Source organism: Gallus gallus, chromosome 1, assembly GCF_016699485.2.
Source record: "Gallus gallus isolate bGalGal1 chromosome 1, bGalGal1.mat.broiler.GRCg7b, whole genome shotgun sequence".
In the NCBI taxonomy this organism is placed as follows: Eukaryota; Metazoa; Chordata; class Aves; order Galliformes; family Phasianidae; genus Gallus; species Gallus gallus.
Window position 1 is genome coordinate 55,537,356 of NC_052532.1, and position 17,493 is coordinate 55,554,848.

General features: G+C 37.3%; 1 protein-coding gene across 2 annotated transcripts; it reads right to left on the reverse strand.

The window, feature by feature from the left end:
• Window positions 1–644: 644 nt before the first annotated feature.
• DRAM1 (DNA damage regulated autophagy modulator 1) lies at window positions 645–15,768 on the reverse strand. 2 transcript variants are annotated; one of them, XM_001234898.7, is made up of 7 exons: window positions 15,477–15,768; window positions 10,058–10,125; window positions 9,026–9,168; window positions 6,059–6,236; window positions 4,988–5,046; window positions 2,765–2,857; window positions 645–1,957 (listed from the first exon to the last, which is right to left on the reverse strand). In XM_001234898.7, exons 1-7 carry the CDS (start codon window positions 15,644–15,646, stop codon window positions 1,913–1,915), a joined length of 756 nt encoding a protein of 251 aa, XP_001234899.2. In that variant the 5' UTR covers window positions 15,647–15,768; the 3' UTR covers window positions 645–1,912. The 2 variants fall into 2 exon arrangements, with proteins under 2 accessions (XP_001234899.2, XP_416328.5); XM_416328.7 differs by lacking the exon at window positions 6,059–6,236 and adding an exon at window positions 6,279–6,369.
• Window positions 15,769–17,493: the final 1,725 nt, after the last annotated feature.

Sequence of the window (17,493 nt, forward strand, 5' to 3'; positions counted from 1 at the left end):
AACATTGTAGTGATTTTTACTTGAGTCAGTAGACTCCAAAGAATTATCTTCTTGTATAAGGGAATTCACTGTAAAAATGCATTAAATTTTACTAAAGGATGAACTTCAAGTTAATATGATTTCTTTTGTCCACTTAAAGAGTTTCATAAACTGATGACTTTACAACAGATCTCATTTGAAATAATATTTTCAAGCTTTTTATACCTTAGTTTGAGAGAACTAGGAACAAAAAGACAAATAACAATTCACAATACAATATCATAGAATCATAGAATCACCAAGGTTGGAAAAGACTTACAAGATCATCCAGTCCAACCATCCACCTATCACCAATAGTTCTCACTAAAATATATGAAATACAATCTTAGCTTGGCCTTTGAAAATAACAGGATGTCATTTCATGGTTGGTATACAGATTCTGATGAGTATTTCTGATCTTTAGACCAAGGGATATGTGCCCCTTGCAGGATACTTAACCAGCAAAACATAAGTCTTGCATCTGATCTGCACTAGATTTTATTTTCAACATGATCATAATGTTAAACCTCTGCGGGGTAACCTGAAGATTGTAGAAAGCATATCTGTCACCAGAAAATATTTTTACTATTATTATTTGGAAGAACTTATTAAGAAAACATGGATGCTTTTAAGATGTGAAACAGATGAATTTATTACAGTTTAAAATACCCATTAAAGGAAATACCAACGGAAGACTAGTCTTAAGGCATCACTCTCCAAAATAAACATTTGTTTTATCTCATGGAAAATTAGCAACTGAAAATCATGAATATTTCTGCAAAAAAAAGGGTGATACATCATGCCTGATATAATTTTCACAGAATTTGATGGGTGGCCAAGTGGTTAATGTGCTAAGTGGAGGTAGTGAATCAGCCCATGAAAGAACGTTTTGCCTTCATTGGTAACGTGTGACTTCTCAGTTAGGTCCTTTCCAAGTACTTCATTACAGAAGTAAATTAATAGCAGTAAATATGCCATATCTTAACCACAGAAGCTCTCCAGGATTATTTTTTAATTTCTTTACATCTATCATACTCACACACTTATAATTGAATACGTGAAAATTACTGGTGCCTCTTCTTGTTTTCCATTCATTCTCAATGACATTTTGGAGACCATCATTGTAGATTAAAACAAAGACTGGAAAACTTCTGCTCTGTATTAACCAAACAGCAGTGCAATTTATTTTTAGTACATCTTACATAAATGTAAATTCCCTTCCCATTCCACTTCAGTTTTGAGCTTCCTATGGCCATCAATGCATAAAAGGGGAGAAAAGGGGGTAGACTTTTACAGTGCATATTGTGTAGAGATGATTAGAAAACATTTTTCAAGCAATATAGTTTAAACTTCTAGGATTTGTGTCCACTATCAGAAACTTGTAGTATAGTGTTCCAGTCAACTAACTGCAAATATCAAATCTCGAAACAAAGATGCCAGCTTTTGCTTCCTCCATGGTCCTTGCAACTTAAGAGTAGGAGTTCAGATTTAGTGTTGTCCGTTGTCTTTAAACTTTCCAAACTATTTCCAGGTTGTATTTTCTCAAGTTTAAAAATAATGCAACTTATCAGACTATAACAAAGGAAAAAAACTATGACTCTGCCCAGAAGGGAAGAGCTGAGGAGGTCCACGTCTTTGAAATGTTTCTATAGATTACTTCTATTGCAGTATTTTGAATATACAAGACAGTATAAAAATTACAAAATAATGCAAAAAGAGAGCAGGAATATTGCTGCTAGTATTTAAAATGTTTTGGTAGATGCCTTTAAAGTTGTTGCAGAATTAATGGTGTGGGTTCTTCATAGAACTTAAAATCCCTGCTCCTCTGCAATTCTCCATAAGTAAAAAAGAAACATAGGGTATTCATCAACATAAAATACAGCTTTCTCTGCTATCAGGAGTCTTCATGTATTTCTGTTGATATCCTTAAAGTAACTCTCTAAAAGAAAAATGAAACAAGATCACTTTAAGATAAATTAATTTTACAGTTCTGTGATATACAAGGAATACAAGGAATTATAACAAAAAACACACATATTTTATGCATATTTATAGCACTTTATATCCCTACACTGAATCAAAAACCCATGAAACTGCAGCTAAAACATGGTGGTAAACAAAAAACTGTGGGAAGAGTAAGTTGAAGAAACTAAGCTCACGTCACATAAAAGTGTTTGCTTTTTAACTCTTCTAATATTTTCTCTTCCTTAATGTCAGGTTTGATGAATCACCAGAAACTGAAGTCACTCCAGCTACCCAAAACAAAATGTTTTCATGTTAGTACTTTTCAAAACCTACTTCTTCACATTATGAGGGAACACGTATCAAAATATGTAATTTATTGAAAGAAATGAAACGGCTACATTTGAAATAAAGTGCATGATTATATAAAATACCTCAGGTAGAAAGAAATGCAGTTTTAGTTGCAGCATTTATGTTGGTATTATATTCTCTTTTAAGGGTCTCCTTCTACAACGCCACTGTTAAATTCAGATATGCATTTATTGAGACATTTGCAAGACTATTTGCAAGAACACCTATTAAACTGATGTATAACACTATTTTTTGTTTTAAAAAACAGAGGAAAATATATTCACGAGGTAGGCAGAAATCGGTTCTCTGACTGAGAAAATTTGTTTGTGTAAAGGTTTGGTATTTCTAGCTCAGATAAAGAGTAGTAGTTTTCTATTGCATTTGTTACTCAATTCATAGTTTTCAGTCACTGCTAAAAGATTCAGATACCAACCTGAAAATCTTTAATGAATGTTAAGAAGAAGAAGACGAAACCAAAGGCCACCGTCCATTCACAGATTGCACTCATGAAATGATAAGTATAATCCTGATGGAATGAGACACAAAATAAATTTTCAGAAAAAAACAGCTAAAAAAATAACTGTGAAATGTTGTAAAAATAAGTTTGAGAATAGAAATTCTCATTGGTGTACATGGCAGAAATATAGAATATTTTGAAGTAAGAGGGACTTTTGCCATTAAACTTCTCTTATTATTTCGCATAAGAGAAGGAGATTTGCAATAATATGAAACTTTAAAAAGTATATGTGAACAAATCCCAATCAGTTACAAACATCTTTCTATTCCTACTTTTTGTCTGTGGCGTGAAAACAGTGTTTTCACATTTTTTCTTTTGCATATATGACATCTTCTAAATCTGTAAACTCTGATGATGAATCTTGAAAAGATTTTATTCCAGGCCACAAATTAGATAGTTTTACAATGCCAACAGGTAGTATGGTGCTGGGAGTTCACAAGTCTGTCAGAAGCTTAGCACTCTGAGGCTTTGAGAAAGGTAATCCCTAATAGACAGTGTATGAGTTAAGAAAGGAATCCCTGTGCTTCAAATGATAAATCACTTGGAGAGATGTGTTCTAAGCTTATATAATAGGATCCTGGTCTCTTGTTTAGGAGCTCCAACTTTACAATAATTAAACAGTACTATTCAAATGCATGGAGATACATTCAAAAACATACAGCCTATATCGCTGTAACATAAAGGAACAAATAAAAGCAATAGCTAACCTAACAATCTTATAAGCAACTTATACTCAGTAAACTTAAGTATGCTTCTTTTCCATCAAAGAATCCATTGTGCTTGTTTATGAATAGCTAGCATTGTCACCAAATTTTATGCTATTTTATTTCAAAGGGAAATGAAATCTGATTTCGTACATAAAATCACATGTAGTTAGTTCAAGTCCTTATAAAGATAGATATTATTAAATGAGAAACATTTCATAAATTCAACAAATATTCTAAGACATACAACTCATCATCCTAATGACTTACTGTATAAAAGTTAATACAGATTTCATTTGTAGAGAATAATAAGTATATTTATAAAGACTATATACATCACATTAAAAAATATGTCTTGTGCACGACCATGGAAATGTATAATATATATGTAATGTATAAATGTCTAAGAGAATTACAGTTAGCATAAGATCAAAACATAATTTTCACCTGAAAAATATATGTTCATGTGTAAAGAATATCAAAGTGCTCATATTCAAAGCTTTTACTCAGAGTGACTGAGTTCAGTAGTACTGTCCCATACAGGAAATTCTCACAATGTTTTAAAATGGATGGCAACCATTCTATGACTGCTCCTTATCATGGAAAGGCCTATATAATATGACACAAACAGAATGAGAAGTGTTTCCTTCTGTGCCGTCGACAAATATGCCATCTTTCAATAAAAACAGTTTTTCATTTCAAATTTAAAAAATACAAACAACAAAACAAACCTCAAGAGGTAGTTATTACTAAGATTATCTAACTTTTGAAATACATTTACCAAATTTGCTTGTATTAAACACTTAAAGCTGGACAAACTCTCTGTACTATTTAACTTGATTTTTTAAATATCTCCATGTGGGAAAGTTTGTCCAAAAATAAAACTTGCCCTTCATAATAATCATTCTGATAACACCAAAAAACATTCAAATACCTGATACTTACCTGAGTATGTTTTACCTCAGCCCTCCAGTATTTACCATGCTAGTAAAGATTAACTAGTAAGGAACGATAGTAAAAACTGAGAAAAGGAATGCAGCAAAAAAACTCAAAAACATCAGAATCAAATTGGTTCGCCTTTGTTCCATGCATGAGATTCACTTTCAAGAACTGTGACCATAGAAGGAAGTAGGACAAGCCATTACCAGAACATTTGTTTTTTACACTTTGTTCTGTTGGTAAGTTTCTAGTGCCTAGTTAAAACGAAAGTCTAACTGTCTTCAGTTTTACCCATCCATGATTTTAACGGGCTGCAATTTGCTAATGAAGAAATAACAGTAAACTAACAAAAAGCAAAAAAACAGTGACCTTCTGTTTGTGAGAATGTACTCCTCAAAGTTGCTGAGAGGTGTGTAATGCTATACACTTTTAGACAAATATAACAGAATTCTGCAAATAGTATGAAACTGAGTTGGCTTCTTAATGGAGTTTTTACCTTTTCACTTGGAGTCCAATCAATTTTTGTCATGGAAATTCTTGAAGCAAACACAATCACTGGGGAAAAACAGCGTAAAGGAAACTATAAAAGTTAATGAGTGATAGCAAAAATATCTGCTTATAAAAATAGATTCTATTTCCCCCTTCTCTAATTCAAGAGATCCTGAACAACCAGAATATCGCATCAAAATTTTAAGGCAGTAAATGAAGTGTATAATTAAAAGGGAACTAATACTAGCAATCAAAACATATTTCTAAACAAATGAAGGTCTCGTGGAGTTCTTCCAAAGTACTGAGAGTAAGGGGAGACATTCCAAAGCATAGCTCAAACGGATGACTGAAGACTATGGCAACAGAGCCTGGCAATGCTGGAAGGGAAATGAGCTCATTTTCCATAGGTCCACAATAAGGACCTTGATACATTCATATAGTTTTCTCTCAGAATTGGCTCTCTCTTTAAAAACACTTCACAGCTACTGAAAACAAAAGCAGACTGTAGGTGGATGACATGATAATCTGCTGCAACCAGTTTTAACACTGGAAGATCACTTAAAATCTAATAAAATCAATGGGATGACTCTAATTTCAGCGAGCTGTGGCAAAATCCAGTAAATGCATTGAGTGTGTCCTTAGGGAAGCATGTAGTTAAGCCAAATACCAGCAAACATGAGCTAAAGCATCTGCTTAGGCTTGAAGGAAATCTTACATATGCCAACAGTATTTAGAGTGTCTGTGAATTAGATTTTCTGTAGAAGTGGTGCCCTACTTCTGCAGGTCTTCTACAACCCTCTATAAATGAAGGAGGTGGGGAAGCTGGTCTAGCTGACTTCCTGATGCTCCTTCCTGTCTGAATTATTGTGTAATCCCATGAAGAGCACCAGGGCATTGGTACATCTTTCTGAAATGACCCTGAAGCTCATCTTTATGCTATTAGTAGAGTTTTGACAAGCTATCTACATTATTATAGCAGAAATATTTGAGAGTCCTAAGCAAAGACTGTAACCTCATTTTCATCCTGTATTAGCAATGATGTAACTTCAAAGAAAGATCATGAAGGCATAAAGGATACTGGGAATGAAAGAAATGCATGATATTACAGATATGAGCATCCTTATGTGACACACAAAATAAGTGTTCCACTGTGGGCAGGACTTGTAAGAGATTATAGATTGAAGTGTTATGTATACAACACCACAGCCAAATGCCACCAAAGCTCCTATGTCATGGACGCTGGGAACAGACAACTCCTGAAAAGAAAATCAACACAGTGGTTAGCTCTTTAATTGTACCGTGGTAGGAGCCAGTGAGCCTTGAGAAGATGATAGCTACATTATGCTGAGCATGTAGAAGCAGCAGGAAACTGTGTCTTCTCCCAGTAGTCTACATAGAGAAGATGAAAGAAAAAGGAGAAAAAGTAGCTCAGAGACGTAGGCTAACCTTGTCCAAAGCCAACAGGTCAAAGTCAAACAGAAAATGCGCAGATCATTTTTAGTGCTATTCAGCAGATGGTAATTGACAATTACTGTTTTCACAAGCAGGAACTGGCTTGTGTTTTTCGTAAGAGATTCTTATATCTCCTTTTTCCCTTGACTTTGCTGAAGATTTTCATTCTTGCAAGTTGAATCTGCATTTGTATGGCCATACTCTTAACTAATGGTGAGGTTTCATGGCAGCTGATCTGAACCCTGACTGCTACAGCTTTGTCCCCTACGTTTCAGTGGCCAGTCACAAGATCTCAGGAAATGAATCAGCAGAAAACTGGTTATATATTACAAAAAAAAGAAAAAAAGAAAAAAAGTTAAAAAAAGAGATTAAGACAAAGATCTTCCACTGTCAATCTCTTGAATTACTCAGCCCTCTTTATCTTACTCTTTACCACATCAACAGTAACTTTTATTCAGTTTCCAAAACAGGTGAAAATATCACTACATGTGGCGTGTATTTTTGTGAAAATATAAACATAGAATATTCTCTCATTTAAGACACAAACAAGTAAAAAATTGTAACAAAACAGTTTGAGATTCCAAGGCAATTATTGTATTCTAAATGTTAAAAAAATATATATATATAGGAATACTAAGTTATGCTACCCTGGAATCCAGCATCAGACAGAGAAATTAGCTTAGCATTTATATTTTAATATCTTTTCTGTCTGGAGGCCACTGTTCTCTTTTTCTTTCAATGGGGATTATGTTCACATGCTCTGCTTGAATTTTTTTCCCTATGCCTTTTTTTCTACCTTCTATCTCTCTGTGATGTATTAAGTTCTGACAAATGCTAAAGCATGTTTCTCACAGAGGCATTGCAGTCTCTCATCTATACCTGGGCTTTCTTCTCCTCTGTCCCATTTTTTGCCTTCCATGCAGAAATGACAGTATTTGGTATAAAAAGCATAAAGCATAACTGCTGGCTTTTACATTCTGCCCTATATACAATATGCAGAGCTTTTCTAGTACAGCTCTCAGTCTTGCTCCTTTCAAACTGGCACAGCTTCCCTAAGAAATGCATTACACACAACTCCTACAGAACTGTAGGAGATCTTGCTACATCTGGTGTGGTAAGCCTCCTAAGCCTTCTAGTCCAAGACAGTGAGATCTCTCTTTAATCATGTTTAATGTCCAAAAGGCAAAAATAAACCTACTGAGACTTGACTTTCTGCTTTGCCTTATTCATTAAGAGCTACAAGGCTTTTCCTTTTATATCCAGTTATATTCTTAAAGCTATCCCTTTACTGTCTTTCATTTCCACATCAGGCGTTTCATTATTTAAAATAGAGAACAAACACCTTATTCATGACCATTACTTATTTTCCGAGAACATCTTTTGCTTTTAGAGAATTCATTGCTAGGGTTTTCTACCACTCTTATTCTCACTTTTGTAAGTGTTCAGAGAGCAATACCATTAAAATCCCATTCTACCTAGCATACCTTACCTTGCATCAAAAGCATGAAAAAATTTCCTTGCAGCTAATAATGCTGCTTAAAATTCATCATAAGTAGCATTAGATTTGTGTAAGTGTACATCTTACATATTTCCAGCAGTATTTCTGAAGTCTTTTCAATAAACTAGGTATTTTGCTTAGAGAAGAGTGAAAATGAAGTGATGCTCAGAAATGTCAATCAGTTCTACTGCCATACTTGTATGAGTATGGAGGAATCTATGAACAGGCAAGGAATGCCAACAAAGGTTAGATAAGAACTAATGTTATTACTGTCAGTGGATCCCTTTTGAAACGTTAAGAGCAAAATTTCTATTCCCCTGACTCTCCAAATTACTTTGTATGCCTTATTTATCTTTTCCTTACTAAAGCTGAGTTTGTTTTATATTTTAGACCAGCAACACTGCTACCCATCACCTCACTTTTTTGTGCCACATATAAATGTGAGAATAGATATTTAAAAGTAGAATAATATGCGTTGTCTGTAGTGTTTGTTTTCTACATGCATTGCTTGGAGGTAAAAATATAAACAGCAAGATAGCACTCTAAGACGGAAAGATTTTAGTTTGAAAATAGCATGACAGTTACCTTCAAAAATTTTATTGGCTGCTGAAGCCCTCATAATCTTTATTTTCCATTTCTCTATACTTTGTCAGGTTATTATATAAGCATAACAGTATTTACCAAAACTTTTCTAGAAGTAGACCATCCTTTAAAGGAAATATTTTAGCTGTTCCCAAAGATTTAAAGGCAATATCTCAAGCTACCTACCAATTAAACTTGATTTGACTCCGAGATGAAGAATGTATATGTAATATATATACATAAAGTTGTTTTCTAGTACAGGCATGTTACAGGATAAGCACACATTGAACCCCTTACTGACATAGCTATGCAAGAAAAAAAGATTGAGTTCAGAGGGTTAAACCAAATCTGTAATTTTAAAGCTGTTGAAAAAAGCCAGGAGCAAGAAAGACATTCTTTCTCCACTTGCCAAATATCCATACTGGGATAATGTTAACCATTCAGATCTATTTCATTTTTAACTGCTAAAAAAAAAACTTTAATTTTATTTATGATATGAAAATATGATCATACCTGAAAAGTTGCAACTATGCCCATTCCAGTACAACCCATCAATCCAATACACAATGAAAACACGTTGCATGAAGACCTAACAAAGCGCAATGATTCATTTTGCTTCTCTATTATTAAATATCTGATATACATTGTAATTGCACCTGAAAAAAAGAAACATTTTTCAATGTTCATGTATCTCTTCTATTTCAATATCTTGCCCTATAACAAATTTACATACAGAATTAAATTATAAGCATAATGCGATAAGTAATACTGCCTTTAATTTTACAGCTATTCTTACACATCTTAAACTCAACATTGTCTATCAGTGTTATCTAGAAAGAACTGCAAATTAGTTAAAGAAAAATATGAATTTGAATACTATATGAAATAGCGGGCACTGGCTTTCCACATTTGGAATAGCTGTTACAGGGAGAAGAACCATAACATGGAAGTGGGAGAATTCCTTCTGCTTTGATATATAATTTTGTACTAGAACTACATCTCTTTGAAAAGGTAAAATGGGGGATTTTAGTCTGTGTGAAGGCCATCACAGACTCCATACACACAGTTACACAGCTATTGACCCTCCATCCCCTAGAAGTGAATAGGAACTGCCAAACTTTCTCATTCAAGATAAGCAGGTACACTAGAGGAGTAGGTATCTTCACAGAAGCCAAGTGATGCCTCAACACCATTTTATCTTGCTGCAGCATTCTTTAACCTAATGTTTTCCTAAAAGCACTCAGTTAGAGCATGCTAATTATGCCATCTTTCCTCCACTTCTTATTTCCAGTTACACCGACTACTTTGCACCAATGAAATGCTCTCAAGAGACAGAAGGGCCACTAAGGTGATCCTACTGGCAAGCACCTGGCCCTCTGTATGGGAACTCCTTTTTTTATAACTCATATTATCGTTGATATACCACTAAATGGTTAATTGTAGAGTACTTTTTCTGCAGAACATTATATGGACTCCAATACAAGCAAAGAACATTTGCAAGTTTATGTTTCTTTACCGTATTCAGATTAAATAGCTTATACATACCTAAAAGTGCTGAAATATTAATCATAAAACCAAAGATACCACTCTCCGGAGGTTTAGTTCCAGTATCACTAAAGCAAGAAGAGAGAGAAGAAATTAAAAGTCAGTTGAGATCTTTAAAACATAAATGAGATGCACAAATGAAACCCCAAGAGGAACATAGCTTGTGTGAACAGCTGCTATGTATGTAACACATTTAAACATAAAAACTGTAATGTCACCTGCAGCATACTTAAGCTCTATTTGTAGTACTGAATCTTTGTTCTCAGAAAGAAACCACATATTTTGAGCATAATACTTGAACTGTATTCCTTCCTCTTCTGTGTGCAATATGCATAGATGTGTCAGATTGCAATACTTTGATCATAAATTTAACAAATTAATATATAAATGATATTTTGTCCACTAAACTAACACTGTGATAAACTTATCTAGTGGCATTCAGTATCCTAAAATGTTAGAGAATTGAGCTTGATTTCCTAACTTGTTTCAAAGGACTGTACCCCAGAAGAGCAGTTGTGCTCCAATGCCTGGGAATGTTAGTAGGCATTGTTTAATTCTGTAATGTAGATATATTTTAAGAGTACTCTCAGTTCAAGATGTTGCAAGCTTCTTTTACTGAAGCAAATTGCTCTTATAATGGATAATTAGTAGTTCCCTGGGCCAGAAAAATGGAGCGTGAATGTGAGAATATCCACAGAACGTATATACATAAATATACTCATATGAAAAATGTCATCTTTAAAAAGCACATATTGCCTAGAAAATAGGATACCTTCATCACAGAATCCTTTTCCCTCTTTTCCCTACATAGGAGTTAACACCCATACCACAGAATGCCTTTGCCTTGAAGGACGGGCATGCTCCTCGAAAGATAAAGGTTCAAGTCCCCTCAAACAGGATTCTTGAGATTATGTGAGTGCTCTATGTAAATAAGAATGCCATCACCTCTTTGCATTATTTTTTTGTGTCTAAAACACAGCCAGCTGAGAATATCTACTAGGTCAGACTCTATCGGTCAAGCCAATAGTAAGTAGGAAGCTCATAAACCCTTAGATAATCTGGGTGTGGAGTGAGTTTTCAATCACTCACCACTACTGAGAGGCTGTGGTGTAATTTACTCATGAGTACTAACATGGTTGTGTATTGTAAACAAAGGCACCCAAGGAAACACTACTGTCATAAACACAGGGAAGGATTTTAGCTAATGACAATGTTCAATGGAAACTTAACATAGATTCAGAGAATGAAACTTTCTCTTAGGTATATGATGAGGCAAGTAGGTACTAGCTACAGATTTTCAATATGTTTAACAAAATAAAATCCTCTTCATTCCAGCAGTGAGGCTGGATTAGTTTTCATACTGAATATCAAAACCCATCGCTGAATACAGACAAAATGACAGGTTCTCATCATGAGTGCCTACTCTCTAGCAGCCAAAAGAGAAAGCTCTCCCTGCATACACAAATGCTTTCAAATAAAGATGTTGACAATTTTGTAAACTTCAGGACAGAAAATTATGGCCACACCAGAATATTTATTTGTATTATGAAACTACACTATAATAATCCCCTTACACATTATAGAAGCATTTGAGTTATCAGCTGCTGATATGATTTATAAAGAATGGGAGGAAGCTTGGGATGCAGAAAGAACCCTTTTCTACTACAAGATGATGCAAAACAGGACAATATTTTAATTCCATTTGATGACAGCTTCCAAATGTTCAGACAACAGAGACTTGGGACACTCCGGCTTTTAGACAAATTTCTACAACTTCTCAAGCATTAAGAATCCCTACTCATATGTATTTTCTTGGTGTAATGACTTCTGAAGACTCGTTGCAGCTTGTATCCTGTATTAGTTTTTTCTCTTAGATATGGAATTGATGAAAACAATATGGAGATTCTTATTATTTTATTTGACACTTCCAAAAACCATCTTAATCCTTGCTTTGTGTGTCTGGTTTTTTAACCTTGAACTTCACATCTTTTCCTCATCTTTCTGGAGTGTTTTCATAAATACAGCTGAGGACTGCATTTAAACAGTGGGCCACTTGTGACAGCCTTGAAGGACCTTTGCAAATCAGAGGCTGCTCTGTGCTAAGTACAGGATTGTGATCACTTCAAAGCTTTTGAAGGGTGTAGGTGAGAAGAGAATGGAATTGGAACATGTAAAGAAAGCAACCATTTGAAGTTCTTGGAACACTTCACCATAAGAGCAATCCAAATAAGCTGAAACTGCACAGATCTCCAGTCATTTTTTCAATTAAAGCTTTTCTTAAGCAAAATCCTTATAGGTGCCAAATTTTGCTATTGTAGACTTTTAAACTCAATGATCTTAGAAGTATGCTTTCAAGTTACTTCATACCGAGAATATTATATCATATCTGCAGTATATTTAGAAAGTATACAATCTTTCTAATGCCCTATTTTCTACTAAAAAATATCCTTAAGATTAAATGAATACTTAGATATATTTTTGTTTTAATTCTGGTCTGTCACTTTGGAAAAAAAAAATGTAAAACTATTTAGTGACAGTAACTGTCTTTTAAAGAAAAGGAAGAAAGAAAAAAAAGCACATGTGAAATAAAAACTCATGCTCATTCGTTTGCAATTGTGCACAGGTGAGCATGTCATGGACAAATGAGAAATGTAGTATGAAAATGACAATATTTGAATCACCAGCTCAAGTAGCAGAATTCTTCCAAGTCCAACAGCCTTCTAAAGACTTAAAAGAAGAGAAAGTAGAGCAGGTGGGGAAGAAATATTTTAGGGCCAAAAGAGTCATTGTTATCATCAGATTTTCTGTATAGACATCACAAGCTATTTCATTCCAAACTGAAGACTTACATTTCAAGGTGGAAAGACTATATTCTGACATTGGCACAATTACAATGGCAAATGTAAGTGTGGTCTTCCTCTCACTGAGGCAGCTGTCACATGATAAACAAATACGGTGAACAAGTTACCTGAAGGCACGCATAGGTTACTTAAGAATCTAAAGAATTTGAGAAATGTTGAACTGAAAATTGTCAATACTTGTCTCCTTTGTCCAACAGGAATTTCCCCATGCAAATTGAATTTCATTTAAGATATTGCACAACTGAAGTCTTGCAACATTCTTCCTCTTTCTTTTTATCACTCTAAGTTTCACTAAATCACATTCTGAATCCCATGATTCAGATTTTCAGCCCAAAGCAGTGATATGCAAAATAAGTGTCTGAACTATGAATATTGTTCTGGGAGGAACAATAGTATTCCCAAGTGCACCTTCTACAAAGGTCATATGCCTGGAACATACATTTTTAGAACTACTTAAAATTCACCTACAATCAGTGTAAAACCTGAGTAAAATGTTATATTAAAAGCTATTAAAATAAACAAAACATCTCTCAAAAAAAAAAAAAAGTTTTTTTGCTACATAATGCAGATGACCTGAAATATTGTTTGGGTTGTTTTTCTTATTACTGAAAATGCCTTGACTGTCTTGTTGCTTTCTCTCTTTTTTCTGTGACTTCTTGGTTTGATCTGCAGCTTTAAAAAGAATCACACAAGCAACATATCCTTGCTGTCAAAAACTTAACTGTAAATGCAATTATACATAAAATATGCCCTATTCACTCATGTTTTACTCACGGACTTGGCATATACTGCAACAATGGGAAACACTATTTGTCAAATTTCTTATTATAAAACCTCAAAGTCTTTCTGAGAACAAACCATGTACTGAGTAGAGACACAATTACACCAAATGGTTTATTTTTCTTGGATAACACAGGATAAATTGCATTTTTGTGCCAGTAGAACTGCATATAATCAGAGGAGAATGGAACTGTGACTATGATTGTTGAGGCTATAGATAATATTTGCATGCACAAGAACAAGGCTTTCTAAGAGCTGTATTTGAGTAGACGATCCTAAGAAGGATGACATAAGCATGAAGCCCAATTTTCTTTGGCTCAATGAAATGAATGAGCTTGAGTGAAGCTCAACTTCCTTGTGGGTTGCAGTGTGTTGCACCATCTAACTTGCTTATGTTCACAGACCTTAACTTTCAAGCAAATTTACATGTATGCACGACTCAGGTTAGCAGTCTTACAAAATTGCATGTGTTCATAGATTCTGTCAAGGAATTTGACATAGATTTACTTTGAAACATGCAATTGAAAAGCTTCTTTAGATATCAAATACCATTCTCAGATTTCTGTCTCACCTTTAATCTGTTAAGAGACAACTGCTAGTAATTTCTCTATTTGGATTTAATTATTAACTATATATAAGCAATGATTTATACAAAACTGTTCTTCAGTGACTAAGACAATAGGATGGAATGGAATTGAATAGAATGGAAAAAGAATTGAATGAATCAGAATCATAGAGTGACTTGAGTTGGAAGGGATCTCAAAGGTTATCTAGTCACAACTCTCTTCCATGGATAAGATTGCAAACCACTAAAACAGGTTGCCCGAGGCCCCAGTTAACCCAGCATTGGGTTCCTACAGGGATGAGCAATCCACAACTTCTCTGGGCAGCCTGTGCCAGTGCCTCACCACCCTCACAGTGAAAAATTTCCACCTAACATCTATTCTAAATGAAGCATGGAATTAGATGGAATGAAATAGAACAGAATAATGCAATTGAAAGGATTGACAAAAATCAATGAGTCCAACAGTCTGATCACTTCAGGGCCACATCCACATGGTTCTGAAACACCTCCACTGACGGTGACTCCACCACCTCCCTGGGCAGCCTGTGCCACTGCAGCATCCCTATTCCTGAGAAGAAATTTTTTCACTAATATCCAACCTGAACCTCCTCTGATTTGACTTAAGATCATTACCTCTGTCCTATCACTATTTGTGGGAGAAGAGGCTGCCTCCCATCTCGCCACAACCTTTCAGGTTTTTGTAGAAGAGTCTCCCCTGAGCTGCTCTTCTCCACACAGAACAATCCCAGTTCCCTCAGCCACTCCCTGTAAGACTTGTGCTCCAGATCCCTCACAGCTCCATTGCCCTTCCCTGGACACCCACTCATTTCCTGGGTAGTCTTCTGCATCCATCCTTCCTATGGTGCAATTTCAAAAATGCCTATGTTTTGTTTCCTAAACAAGCCAGTTGAGACTCTCCAAATCACATTGCCATCTGTTGCACTTTGGGCCAGTTCTGGAGTTATGCAAACAAACAAACAAAAAAACCCTGCATTTATACTACTTAGTACGGAGCATTCAGCTTCAGTTTTCCTAGGATCAGGCCAGCAGCACACCTCGGCTCCAGCCAAAACCTCTTCCAGACCCCTTTTTTGCACACCTGCCAGCACGTAGATCCCGCGGCTCCGAGGGGGCAGGATGTGAGGGGGCAGCGCGGATGAAGCACGGTTCTGCCCGCGAAGCCCAGCCTCCCGGCACCCCTGACCCTCCTCACCTGATGTAGGGGACGAGCGGCTCGACGTGGCCCGCCAGCACGGCGATCACATAGGAGATGATGAAGGCGGCCGAGGACCAACCGACAAGCAGCGCGGGCACGGCAGCCACCCCGGGCATAAAGCACAGCATCTCCCGCTGCTGCCCTGCCCCGGGCATCGGTGCCCACATCTTCGGGGAGTCACCGAGGCCACCTCGGGCCGGCCCCACCCTCCCACCTCACGCGTGTTTTCTGCCTCCAGCCCGCTCGGGGATTCCCTCCCCGCCGCTCGCAGCCTGCCCTTATCGCTTTCGTTTTCTTCAGCGCTTCACGCCGACGGTGCCGCCCCGTCCGGCTAACGGCCGACAGCGGCCAACGGGCGGCGCGGGGCAGTGGGTAGGTTGGGCCCGGTGGAAGGCCGTGGGTTTTGCGGTCTGGCTTTGGAGCCCCCCCCCCCGCCCCCAGACACACACACACACACACACGTTCAAAACGCCTCCGCACACACAGCTTGACCTCCGTTTGCACATGTCTGGGGTTTCACTTCTTCATACGGTGAGAGGAGTACGGGGTTCAACTCCAGCTCACGCTGTTCCATGTGCTTGCTTTGGTTGAAGCCAAAGCTGTGAACAACCACTCAAGTTTATTTCTGTTTGCTTGGATTGTACGCGTTTGTCTGCATTCCGGACTAACACCCACAAGCACGCTCACCGTTCCCAAAGGCGAGCGTGGGTGGTGCTGTGTGGAGCCAGCAGCTGGACTCAATGGTCCTTGTGGGTCCCTTCCACCTCAGGGCATGCTGTGGTTCCGTAGGTCTATAACCCACCCCTTCCATCTCCTTAAAAATCAGAGACTCAAGGAACCAAGACGCTTAGGACAGCGTATCTGAGTGTAAGCGCAGAGAAGGAATGACACAAACTGCTCGGCAATTAAGAATGTAGGTGTGTTGAAGGCATATCGAATGCCTTTTGGAATAGCACGCTGATCAAATTCTTAATGTGTAACTTGAGTCTAATAATTCACTCATACATCAAGATTATGCTGGAGCACTTTCACACACACACATATAATAAAGCCCATCCTTTTTCATGGTGGCTAGCTCTGTACTGCTCTGCCAAAGAGGTGTTGTAGGTGTAGGGAAACCAAGGGCTTAGGAAAATAAAAATTGAAAATCACAGTTAATCTTTCCATAGCTCACCTGTCTCACTAATTGCAAGTGGCAGAAACTTTCCTGTGACATCTTTATTTCCTTTTAAGTTAAAAATGCAAAAAAAATAATGGGTTGGAATTAATATTTGAGCTGCCTTAACATGCACTGCTATTAAGTTTTGTGTCACCCTCTATGACAGGTAACCTTGTTTTGTCCCTTGAAATAAAAGAATACTATTGAGGCACCATATCCAGACTCTCTGGTACAGTGTGCGTGGGTTGGACAACAGAAATGCATTGTCCATGTATTAGACTGCAGAAGTGTAGAGAGGAGAGGAGAGGAGAGGAGAGGAGAGGAGAGGAGAGGAGAGGAGAGGAGAGGAGAGGAGAGGAGAGGAGAGGAGAGGAGAGGAGAGGAGAGGAGAGGAGAGGAGAGGAGAGGAGAGGAGAGGAGAGGAGAGGAGAGGAGAGGAGAGGAGAGGAGGGGAGAGGAGAGGAGAGGAGAGGAGAGGAGGGGAGAGGAGGGGAGAGGAGGGGAGAGGAGGGGAGGGGAGAGGAGGGGAGGGGAGGGGAGGGGAGGGGAAGGGAGAGGAGAGGAGAGGAGAGGAGAGGAGAGGAGAGGAGAGGAGAGGAGAGGAGAGGAGAGGAGAGGAGAGGAGAGGAGAGGAGAGGAGAGGAGAGGAGAGGAGAGGAGAGGAGAGGAGAGGAGAGGAGAGGAGAGGAGAGGAGAGGAGAGGAGAGGAGAGGAGAGGAGAGAAGAGAAGAGAAGAGAAGAGAAGAGAAGAGAAGAGAAGAGAAGAGAAGAGAAGAGAAGAGAAGAGAAGAGAAGAGAAGAGAAGAGAAGAGAAGAGAAGAGAAGAGAAGAGAAGAGAAGAGAAGAGAAGAGAAG

Coding starts and splice junctions, on each gene's coding strand:
- DRAM1 (XM_001234898.7), bottom strand. CDS start 15,646: ATGTGGGCACCGATGCCCGGGGCAGGGCAGCAGCGGGAGATGCTGTGC. Junction 2,858..4,987: donor ATTGGACTCCAAGTGAAAAG/GTAAAAACTCCA, acceptor TCATTCCATCAG/GATTATACTTATCATTTCAT. Junction 1,958..2,764: donor CATTCATTAAAGATTTTCAG/GTTGGTATCTGA, acceptor TTTTTCTTTTAG/AGAGTTACTTTAAGGATATC.